This window comes from Echinops telfairi, unplaced genomic scaffold (assembly GCF_000313985.2).
Source record: "Echinops telfairi isolate 266 unplaced genomic scaffold, ASM31398v2 ScPeMD7_7473;HRSCAF=8511, whole genome shotgun sequence".
Lineage (NCBI taxonomy): Eukaryota > Metazoa > Chordata > Mammalia > Afrosoricida > Tenrecidae > Echinops > Echinops telfairi.
In genome coordinates, this window is record NW_022111377.1 from 1,318,134 (window position 1) to 1,330,298 (window position 12,165).

At 35.9% G+C, this 12,165-nt stretch overlaps 1 protein-coding gene across 1 annotated transcript in view; it reads left to right on the forward strand.

The window, feature by feature from the left end:
* The window catches only part of UPF2 (UPF2 regulator of nonsense mediated mRNA decay), a 102,072-nt gene that overhangs the window by 62,549 nt on the left and 27,358 nt on the right, over window positions 1–12,165 (forward strand). Inside the window, exons 11-14 of the mRNA XM_004712631.3 lie at window positions 1,114–1,299; window positions 4,492–4,695; window positions 5,362–5,637; window positions 8,375–8,575. Coding sequence (XP_004712688.2) covers window positions 1,114–1,299; window positions 4,492–4,695; window positions 5,362–5,637; window positions 8,375–8,575 — 867 coding nt within the window. The remainder of the gene's footprint in view (window positions 1–1,113; window positions 1,300–4,491; window positions 4,696–5,361; window positions 5,638–8,374; window positions 8,576–12,165) is intronic.

Here is a 12,165-nt window from a genome sequence, read left to right on the forward strand (position 1 = left end):
TTCACCCACCTTTCTGTTGTCCATCCCCCAGGGAGGAAGTTATATGTAGATCCTTGTCATCAGTTCCCACCCTCCTTACACCCTCCTGGTATCTCCACTCTCAGCACTGGACGTAAAGGGATCATCTGTCCTGGATTCCCTGTGTTTCCAGTTCCTATCTGTACAAGTGTACATCCTCTGGTCTAGCCAGATTTGTAAGGTAGGATTGGGATCATGATAGTGCTGGGGGGTGGAAGCATTTAGGAACTAGAGGAAAGTTGTGTTTCATCGTTGCTACACTGTACCCTGACTGGCTCGTCTCCTCCCGCTACCCTGGTGTAAGGGAATGTCCAGTTGCCTACAGATGGGTCTTGGGTCCCCAATCTGAACTCTCCCTCATTCACAATAATACGATTTTTTGTTCTTTGATGCCTGATACCTGATCCCTTTGACACCTCGTGATCACACGTACTGGTGTGCTTCTTCCATGTGGGCTTTGTTGCTTCTGAGCTAGATGGCCTGTTGTTTACCTTTAAGCCTTTAAGACCCCAGACACTATATCTTTTGATAGCCGGGCACAATTAAGCTTACATTTATATACAGAGAGTGATTTTTCAAAATTGAAAGCATGTCACTGCACTGTAAAGTTCTTATCTTTCAAGTTGCTGTTATCCATTTGATCCCATTGAGGTAGTCCTTAAAGAGTACAGTGCTCAAGGCAGACTTTTTACTAGTCAAGCTAGACTATCGATTGGTTTAAGAAGACTTTAGGAACTCTTTTTGGTTTAAAGCATTAAGATCTCAGGATAGTGGTTTAAGGGTTTTTATATTCTCCTTCCTTAATTGTGGTCACTCATATGCAAGTTTTGCTTTCTGTACAGTTCAGTTTAACAGAGTTATAAGTTATAGTTGTAGTAAAGTTGTCTTAAGTATTTTATTGAATAAGGCTTAATATTCTAAAAAGAAGATGATTGTTGGTGGAACATACTTGGTGTGCTTACACACTCTTAGATATACCTAATGATTTCTTTGCCTTTTCTAGCCTACAACCATTTATCACTGAGAAAAGAAATTTATTTGGAATAAAGGAATCTGAATTGAAATGTCTTGGTTAATTTGAGTCTTTAATTTTAGGAACAAATGATGAGGAAAAAACAAGCAATGCATCTTGATGCAAGATATGTCACAATGGTGGAGAATGCCTATTACTATTGCAACCCACCTCTGGCTGAGAAAACCGTGAAAAAGAAACGTCCTCCTCTGCAGGAATATGTTCGGAAGCTTTTATACAAGGATCTCTCTAAGGTTACTACTGAGAAGGTAACTCTTAATGAAATCATATAGTAATTGTTTGACTTGTGGTAATGCAAAACTTAATATTCGAACAAATAAATACTTTGTCAGCTTAATTGCAGTAGCATTAAAATCAGTAAGCGCTTACCTTCTAGTCCATGCATTTTCTGATAGTTTTATATCAGGGTGATACATTAGTTTTCATAGAGAGAAAACACAAACTCACTGCCATTGAGACAAGGATGTCTCTTAGTGACCCTATAGAATACAGTAAAACTCCTTCCATTAGTTTCCAGACTAACGCTTCAAGGGAGTATAAAACCCTGTCTTTCTCCCTCAGGGAAGCTGGTGGTTTTGAGCTACTGACTTTTCAGATTACAACCCAATGTGTGTATAACCACTCTGCCACTAGGCCCCTCCTTTTAATGACCTACAATGTACAGATAAGTAAATTTCTTATATTAGGTAGCATTTTATAGATAGAGAAATCAAAATGGGGCTATAAAAATTCCAACAGTAAAGAGAGGTTGGTTTATATCCCAGGCTCCATTATATAAGTCATTCTAAGTAAGAATTTATATGATAATATATAATGTTTGAGATACAGATTTTACTTTTATGATAACTTCTTATTCTAATTAAAATGTTAATGTTTCTAAATAAAAAAATTGTCTGTATATACAAAGACTTCAAAAAGGAAAAAAAAAGAAAAAGCTAATGGATATGTTCTTAAATTTTTTGAAATCCCCCTTATATTAATATCTTAGTTCTGTTTATTTTTGGTGTTTTATAATGAATTTTCCCTTAAGTAGATCTCTCAGTCTATGAGATGTAAACTTTGAGTGGCATTAGGAGATCCATGAACCCTTTGAAATTTCATAATTTTAATTTCCGTGGATTTTTTTTTTTTTGTAACCTTCTTTAGAATCTCAACATGGGCTAATTTCCAGAAAAGGTTAAGGTTGATTATCCTATTATCTTAAATTATTTTGGCTACCTTGTTAGAAACTTTTAAGGAAAATGTCTTCACCAAGACAATATTTCTTGGTTAACTCTACAGTGTGAAAATAATACAATGTATAACAACTTTGGGGGAGTTCATGGGTTAGGGGGAGAAAAAGCAAATTCATTTCTGGAAAAGGAGACTTATGGGAGGATAAAAAACATGAGCTAGCCATGGGGAGGGAGGAGAGTGAAGAGGATTGATAGTGTGGCTTTGAAAATGGAAACCATGTTTCTGAAAACCAGAGACATTAGTTTAAAACAGTAAGGAATTTGAAAGCTGTTTGAGACTTGGTTAAATGTGTGGAGCAGTTGAGAAGATATTTCCAATGAAATTAAAATGATAATATCTATTGGTATTAAAAAGATGATGGATTGTAGATATAGAAGGCAGAGATTAAAGCAATAGTTGGCAGTCTTCCTATCGTACCCACTTTCTTCCAGAATAAAAGTGGAAAGATTTTTATTAGAGAATTCTGCTGATTACCTCATTGGGAATAATTTTGGAATTAGCAGTTACTTTTTTGGGACACTTATAATGGGCCGGTCATTTTCTCTGAATTTCACATATCTATGTAAAGGCTATGTAGAGTCCTTTTACAGGTAAGGAAACTGAGAATGTTGTGCAGTATTGGTCTTGAGATAATGTCCTCTATTTTCAGTGATCTACTAATGAACATCATTGGTCTTACTGATTTGTTGGAAATTGTTATTAAAGAAAAAGTGAGCTTATTTACCATGAATGGTGGACCCAAGAGAACATAATTTAAAATAAAAACGAAACAACACAACAATCTAGGGCATTTTTCCCAGTGACTTGAGTATATAAATTTATAGGCAGTCTTGACTTAAGGACTGAGTTTTATTTCAATGATTCTTTTCTAAGTCAGTTCTGATATAAGTCAAATATACCCTTCCCCTTTTCTTTAAAAATTTTAATTATTTCTTTTATTGCTATGTTTTATAAATCTGATCTTTATTTGCCTTTGGGCGTCGAAAGCATTACATATAAAATTACAGATTTTTAAATACATGTTGTTTAAGTGCTATGATACACAGCATTCCTGTGTACAACAGAACAAATACTGCCTGGCTCTGTGCCATCCTCTGAATTATTTCTGTGTTTGAACCTGTTGTTACAGCTACTGTGAGGGGCTTTCTGTTTCAGTGTCCTTCTATACTTAGATACATAAAAAACACACATCACAAAGATGTCCACGGCTAATGCAGAAGAGTTGGAAGTCATAGGCAATTTGTCCGTGGCAGTATTAGCTCCACTTGGATCATATGGATGATCCTTGGGAATGGGGATGATGTGCCTAGTCAGAAAACTAGTGAGAGTTGGCCACATGGTCCTTTTCCCTTATTCTTCCTATTTTCCAAGTGATACCTCATTGTGTCCCAAACCTGCCCATCTAGAAGATGAACCACCTGCTACCATAGAGATTTACTGCCTTAGAAACCCTCTATAGTCACCATGAGTCCAAACTGATTTGATGGCAGTGGATAGTTTAGCAAAACAATCGATGTTTCAAGCAACTAATGCCCCTTAAATATTTTAGAAACATTCCAGTAAATTTTTTCACTAATATTTTTTGATAACCTCTCTTTCTTAACTGTTTCTTTCCCTTTTAAAATCCATTACTTCCTAATCTTTCAATTCGACTTCATGATCTTTGAACTTTTCCATATCGTTGACACCAAGTTCTAAATTCGGTGTTCTTGTCACATGGACCATTTCCCCACCATTATCTTACATCAAGTTATCCTGCTCATGTACTTGGAGCATGCCCAATAGTTCACCAGTTTTTCCTATACTCCCTGCCTTCGTTTTCTTGTAACTTCCTCCCAGGAAGATATACCAACGGCAATAATATACACTTAAAAATAAACCAAAAATGGATGAGTTAAATGCAGTTCCTTGTAATTTTAATACCCCGTAATTCAGGGACTACCTGTATACTGTTAGTTTTATTGAAGGCTAGGAAACTAAAGACAATTTGGGGACAGTATGGAAAGACTTTGGCAATATGTAAATAAATATTGTCACCACTTAACTGAAAGAATCGTAATTCTCATGTCTGTAAAGTGAAGAGGCTGGTTGAAGCTCTCTGAAGTCTTTCCCAGTTCTGTGACTCCACAATAAAACATCTGAATTATTTGTCATATAAGCTTACTCTGTGCTTCTCTTAATAACTTAAAATTTCCTCCTTTTAGGTTTTGAGGCAGATGCGCAAGTTGCCCTGGCAGGACCAAGAAGTGAAAGACTATGTTATTTGTTGTATGATAAACATCTGGAATGTGAAATATAATAGTATTCATTGTGTAGCCAACCTCTTAGCAGGACTAGTACTCTACCAAGAGGATGTTGGAATTCATGTAGTGGACGGTGTTTTAGAAGATATTCGATTAGGAATGGAGGTAAAAAGGACTTTGGGGACCCAAGCCCCCAGCTTGAGTTGTTTGGAAAATTTTAAATAACTGTTACCTAATTTTATTGAAAAATGCATGTACTTATAAAATGTAGTACAATTTATTATATCTATTGAATTAAGATTTGTTAAAATCCCTGTTGTATCAGATTTCATAGCTTGGGCTAATACTAGTATATTTTTGTCTCTTTTTCAAGCTTATCGGTTTTGGCATTCAGGTTATAAGCATCTAGACATTTATTAAAGTAGAAAAACTTGCTAATTATTATATAAGACTTATTTGTAAGCATTTCCCTCTAATAGCAAAACTTGGAATTATTTATTCCTAAAGTATAGGATGACAGGGAAAATAGGTTAGAGGAGGCCAGGAAGGAGAGACTGTGTTTTAATTGTTTTAGAAACTATCCATTTAACAATAGCAATACTAAATTTTAAAACTTAGTCTTCTTTTTTATTAAAACATTTTAAGGATAGCTATTTCCTATAGTGAGAGATCACATAATCAGAAGTGATCATGGTCTTAGGAAAGAAGGACATTTTTTTCTCCTTATTCATTGTACTTTCAGTATTGATTTTGTAATATTACTGAGGGGACTTTTACCTGCTTTTATCCTACACATTATTTAAAATCTGATTATTTGTTTTTGTTTTTTAGGTTAATCAGCCTAAATTCAACCAGAGACGGATCAGCAGTGCCAAGTTCTTAGGGGAGCTTTATAATTACAGAATGGTTGAATCGGCTGTTATTTTTAGAACTCTTTATTCTTTTACGTCATTTGGTGTTAACCCTGATGGTTCTCCAAGTTCATTGGATCCACCTGAACATCTCTTCAGAATTAGACTAGTATGCACTATTTTGGATACCTGCGGCCAGTACTTTGATAGAGGTTCCAGTAAACGAAAACTCGATTGCTTCCTTGTATATTTTCAGGTATTTCTATATAAGAGCCAAATATATACATTTTGAGATCATGTAATGCATCATTTATGTTTTATAAAAATGTTAGAGAAATAATTTTATACTGTTCTTAATAACATAAATATTATTATAAAAATTATTGTATTAATTTTCATATAAGATGTTCATAATTTATTTTCCATGCCTGGCATGGCACCTTAGGTATTTAAAAATATTTGTGGGTTCTAAAATGTTGTGTAAACATCCTAATTGCATTGTAACTTTTATTATTGTTAATGGTCATTTGCCTTAGGAATTATTTTGACAACAGTTTCTGAATTTGGTATAATAGATTATAAATTACTACTAGTATACTGATTTGTAGTTAAATTAATGGGTTAATCTTTCCATATCTTACATATTTCTGTTTATGATGTAAACTTACAAATTAGAACAAGTACAGTATAAATTGAATTCAAATTTAGCCACCTTATCTATTCTTGTGCCTGACCTTTTACAATAGAGATATCTTCCATAAAATTTGTGTTTTAAAAACTAACTTATGTTGGTGTTTGAAACCCAAGTACTAGGTTGGGTTCCAAAATATTTTCAGTGGCAATTAGGGTGACAGCTCACAGCCCGATTTGTTAAGTAATGCTGCTGAAGTAAAGTGCCAATAATACTGTCCAAGTCTATATGATCACTATTGTCAGTATTGTTGTCATTTACCCATTGATGAAGAAAATAAGTGTAAAGTTATACAGCTCGAGGCATCCAAAATTCATCCTCACAATAGCTGAGGCGAAATACACTTAGAAAGAACAGTTTGTTAGTGTTCTCCTGCCACCATTATATCCTACTCCCATATTTTCTGAGCTAATGAGCAAAAAACATGGGGAGGACAGTTTAGAGCAATGGTTCTCAACCTGTTGGTCACTACGCCTTTGGGTATCAAACGACCCTTTCACAGGGGTTGCCTAAGACCATCGGAAAACACCTATTTCCCATGGTCTTAGGAACTGAGGCACCGCTCCTCTACCGTCTCCAGGTGGGTCCGCCCACATGCTGATACGCCCACATACGAGTACCATGCTACACCATGCTTCAAGACAAAATTTCATTTATTTGTCATTGTTTTTGTGATGGATCACTATGTGTTAATTATGTTCAATTTGTAACAATGTAAATACATTCTGCATATCAGATATTTACATGATGATTCCTAACAGTAGCAAAATGACAGTTATGAAGTCGCAACGTAAACAATTTTATGGTTGGGGGTCACCACAACATGAGGAACTGTATTAAAGGGTTGCGGCAGTAGGAAGGTTGAGAACCACTGGTTTAGAGACTTGAGGGTCGGATTCCTTACTAAAGACTGTTTTTACATTGGAGAGTACCTATATTGAAAACCACAGTCTAGCTACAACCTGACAGCTATTGTTCTCCACTTCCAACGTAGAATCCCTTTTAGAAGAGATTTCTTATTTGGATTCACTCAGACATCCCAGACAGAGATAAGACACTCAGAAATATCCAGTATTAAAAAAGAGAAAGATACATTTTCCAAATTGATTAAAAGATGGAAGTGTAGCAGAGATAATATGTTGAGAACAGGAGTTGAAAGAATGAAGTGTAGGGGGAAAGTTGGTGTATTTTGCCTAGAACTTAGAATATCAGATAGAAAAGATTACTAGGAACAGTGCTTCTAAACATTAATGCGTACATATTGCATTAAAGTGGATATTGTTAGGCTTCTGTTTAAGATTAGTTGGTCTGTGCTGGAGTCTAAGATTCTATATCTCTAATATGAGTGCAGCTCATATTTTGCATAGTGAGGACCAAGAACAAGCTGGACAGGAAGCATTAAGACATCAGAAATTACCTGTTTCCATATGAGTACATTCTTGGGGTCTGCTTCCAGTTATTGCAGACTTATGATTTTGAGCAAGTACAAAATGAAAGTAGGGAAAATATGTCACAGAGCCATATACACAGTAGATGATCAATAAATGCTTATTGGTTAATGATATTTATATATTTCAAAAACCCTATCTTCAGATTCTTTAACTGACCTTTTTAAAATCACAGGAAATGGCATAGAGAAAATGCTATTTTATTAGAACTAAGGAAGTCCTGGTAGTATAGTAGTTATGCGTTAAATGGTATGTAGTGCTTGCTAACTGCAAGGTCATCAGTTTGAAATCACCAGCCTTTCCATGGACGAAAGATGAGGCTTTCTACTTTTTAAGTCTTGGAAAACTCATAGGGGCAGTTCTACCCTGTCCTGTAGGCTCACTATAAGTCAGAATTGTCGACTTGCTGACAATGATTTTTTTTTTTAAATCGCTTTAATCTCATTTTGTTTTGTAAAATTATTTAAACCCTGTTTGTGGATGGAGGAAAGTCATGTTGGCAACAGTTTGGGGTGAAGGAGGAGTTGCTGCATTATTTCAGACTACCTGAAATTTTTATCTTTAACTTTATGTTTCATTTTTCCTTGCCTGTCTTTAAAAAAAGGACTCTGTAATAGTTACAATTTAAAAAAATACCTTGAGTCAACAAATGATTCAGAAACTATAAATTGAGGAAAATAATTAGAATAGAAACCAGGAATAATAGGAACATTGCTTTTGACCAAATAGAAATATGCTAGAGGTCTTCTATAATTCTTTAGTTGTATTTTAATTAGGTTGCATCACAATACAGATTATTTTATAAATATTGTAAATTTCTTTGCAATAGCTTAATAATTTTCATTTGTTATCAGCGTTATGTTTGGTGGAAGAAAAGTTTGGAGGTTTGGACGAAAGACCATCCGTTTCCTATCGACATAGATTACATGATCAGCGATACACTAGAACTGCTAAGACCGAAGATCAAACTTTGTAATTCTCTGGAAGAATCCGTCAGACAGGTGCACGACCTGGAACAAGAATTCTTAATAAAACTAGGTAAGCAGTTAATTACAGTGAGAAAATGAAAGTGATACTTGGCAGATTGTTTCTAGAATTTGCTTTGCAATGTTAGCAATTTGAGTTTACATTTGTAAGCTTTCTACTTTTGTTGTTGAGGGCTGTGTTACAGTGCTAGATGAAATCTGTGCGTCTACTAAGAAATTTTATTAAATAATCCCAAATTGGAGGAAACCAGTCATAAAGGACTTTGAAGCAGGTGATAGTGATAGAAAACTACAATTCTCTTAGCCTCTCTTTACATTTTAGATGTTTTGTTTGCTAATGTAAATTCGGAAGGTCCCTAAATGTTGCCGATTTGAACCCACATAGGAGTATCCTTGAGACATATGCTTCTGTAAAGACAAACCCTTTGCCACTGATTCAATTCTGACTCATAGCAGCTCTCGGTGACAGAGTAAAACTGGCCCATAGTGTTTCTAAAGCTATATATGCTCTATGAAAATAGATCTAACACCTTTTTCCCACAGAATGGCTTTTGGGTGCCAACTCCTTACCTTTGGAGAGTGTAAAAAAGATCAAGGGGGAAATGTCTGACCTCTTTTGACTTCACAGGAGGGAAGGATAAGAATCACCACTAGCATCAGCCCCGGACCAATTCCTATGAAGTAGATTTAGACACGCCTTCACCCTCCAGCCTTTTTACCAGTTCGCACACCAACTATCCCTTTCACATCACAGAACTCACAGACCACACTTACAGTTTTGAAGTTTATTAGAGAAGGTAACAGGATACAATTCAAAATCAGGAATGCTCAGGTCCCAGTTCTTCTAGTCAAGACAGTTTCTTTTTGGCTATGCCCACAGGCACACTGCCCTCTTGGTTTTGGCTGCTTAACGATATGACGCCTTGGCCTCTGCTCTGCTCTGCTCAGGTAGTGTTACCAAGCTCTTGTAGTGCTGCAGGTAAATGCCCAAAAGGCACTTCACCCTGCCATAAGCCTCAGCCAAAGGCACTTAAATCTAGCTCTGTGAGTCAGCAAACCAATCTTCTGAAATTGAATGGTTGTAGGCCCCTGACTCGACAAGCGAGTTTTCTTCCCGGGCAGCAGGTAGCTTTACCAGCTCTGTGGGCTGGAAAGCCCACAGCTTTGTCTTGTCTTGTGCTCTAGCTCATACATCTGCTCTTGCTGCCATTCCTCTGACACTCTCTGCCCCTTGACTGAGGAGGTTCACTGTGCAGGGCTTTCAGGATCCAAAGTACACGGTCTACTCTTAGGTCTTCCTTCTGAAGGTTAGTAGTAATAGTTCCCCTTTCCTGCTTCTGAATTTTTATATCAAGTGGGGTGGCAAAATTGACCAATCCTCATGTTGGATTCCAAGTTTTTATAGTCACAAATAACCCTATCAACAGTCACTCACAATTGAGTCATAATTCTATCACCATTTTCCTCAATAGGAAAAAGTCATTTAGTGGGAGTTAAAAAGACGTCGTTCAAGGGAGGGGGGAGTAGGGAGGGAGGGGGGAAATGAGCAGCCGATATTAAGGGCTCAGGTGGAAGGCAAGTGTTTTGAGAATGATGATGGCAACAAATGTACACATGTGGTTGACACAATGGATGGATGTATGGATTGTAATGGGAATTGTATGAGCCCCCAATAAAATGATTTTTTAAAAAACGAGCTGATACCAAAGGCTCAAGTAAAGAAAATGTTTTGAAAATGATGATGGCAACATATGTACAAATGTGCTTGACATGATGGATGGATGGATGGATGGATGGATGGATGGATGGATGGATGGATGGATAGATTGTGATAAGAGCTATATGAGCCTCCAATAAAATGATTTTTTAAAATAAATAAAAACAAAGCCAAAGAAGAAGAAAAAAAAATCTATTGTTCACTCATTCACTGCTGTCAAGCCATTTTGCCTCACAGTGATAGCTCTTCAAGGCCACTTTCAAAGGAAGTTTTGATATTGGATTACTTATAACTTCTTGAAGTTAGTATCTCAAGTATTTGTGCCATTTTATAAAACCTTGTAAGGAGCCTTGGTGATGCAGTGGGTTATGTATTGGACATCAGTTTGAAATCACCATCCACTCTGTGAGAGAAAGATTAGGCTTTCTACTCCTGTAAAGAGTTGGTCTTAGAAACCCACGAAGATAGTTGTACTCTGTCCTGTGAGGCTGCTATGAAACAGAAAGACTGTGGTTAGAAGAGCCATGTTAAGTAATTCACTACCCTGTAGTTAGCAGGCAAGTTCTTAGCCATTACACCAAAATTATAGCCAAGAAAACTCAATGTGTTTCTAACACATGGAATTATCATGAGTCAGAATCAACTCAGTGGAGATGGGTTTTTGTTTTGTTTTTCGATATATGAAGTTTTCCATTCAAGTTCTTCTTAGCTATTATACATTGTGTGTTTTCAACAGGCATTATTTCTTAAGAAAAAAAGGGCAGGCTAGAAATTACAGAAGGTGGGAGTACCTACTAGAAATTGGTACCTGTCCTACAGAATTTCAGACCTTATTCACTGGCAGTTTTCTCTCTCTTTTGTATTTTCTCTCTTTAATCCTTCGGTCTTTCTAAGGACTAGAGAAACTGTTAGTAGACAATTACCTATGCACTTTCTCAGTATCCTCCTACAATTCTTCTTGGAGAAGAGTTATCTCTTGAATATCTCCCACTTGGGATTGTAGGAGACAACTAGCTTTGTCCTTAGAAACAGGTGTGACACGAGGTAACCATATCAATCTGGTTTGGTTTTTGATAACTCCTACCATGCTTATTGTTGTCATTTCAAAGTAACGTATTTTCAACACAGACTAATATTTTTCATTAGAGCATCTTTGCCCTCACATATGATATTAATTGTATAAGTTTACAGTATTGCATATCTGAAAATCTTTTCTTCACGGCGTTCGATTTTCCCTCTAAAGCTATTCTTTACCATATTATTAAATCTGGCCTATTAATAGATTTCTTTCTCCAATGGAAAATACTCTTTTGGAGCTTATAATTATTGTTACTTATTTGAGTATAATTCTTAAAGGTACAACTGTATAAATATTAATTTTTCCTACTGCTCATCCCCTAAAGGCTAACTGATTTTTCTTGGTCTTTGAACTTTGCCCCAAGTCATCTACTTTGTTTTCACTTTTCAGATTCCCATTGGTGTAAGCAAAGTGTTAATTTATTTACTGTGTATTTCACTAACTTTATTTGCTTTCAAATTGTGTTAGCCTTATTTCCAAATTTTTTGGTAATCTGTGTAGTATGCATGAGTAAATATTTTTGACACCTAGTTTGGTAGCAGTAAAGAGAACACTTGTGGTTTGTCCTATATAAATCAAAGGGCATTAAAGGGCTAGGCTTCCTGTGCGAAGCCTGTTTTTATTTAGAATGTAAGAGTGGGAAAAATAGGCCAGCATTTACAAATGAAACTTTAAAAGATGATAGCAATTATTATCGATATGGTCCCAAGCCTTCTCTATTTTCCTCCTAATTGTAGACTCTGTATGTCAGGAAGAAATTTCTCATATTCATGAGTACATCTTTATTAAATCTATTTCTTGTTGAAAGCCATTAGATAATATAGTATCTTGCCTTTGATTTTGATAGGGTTTTTTTCTCTTTTT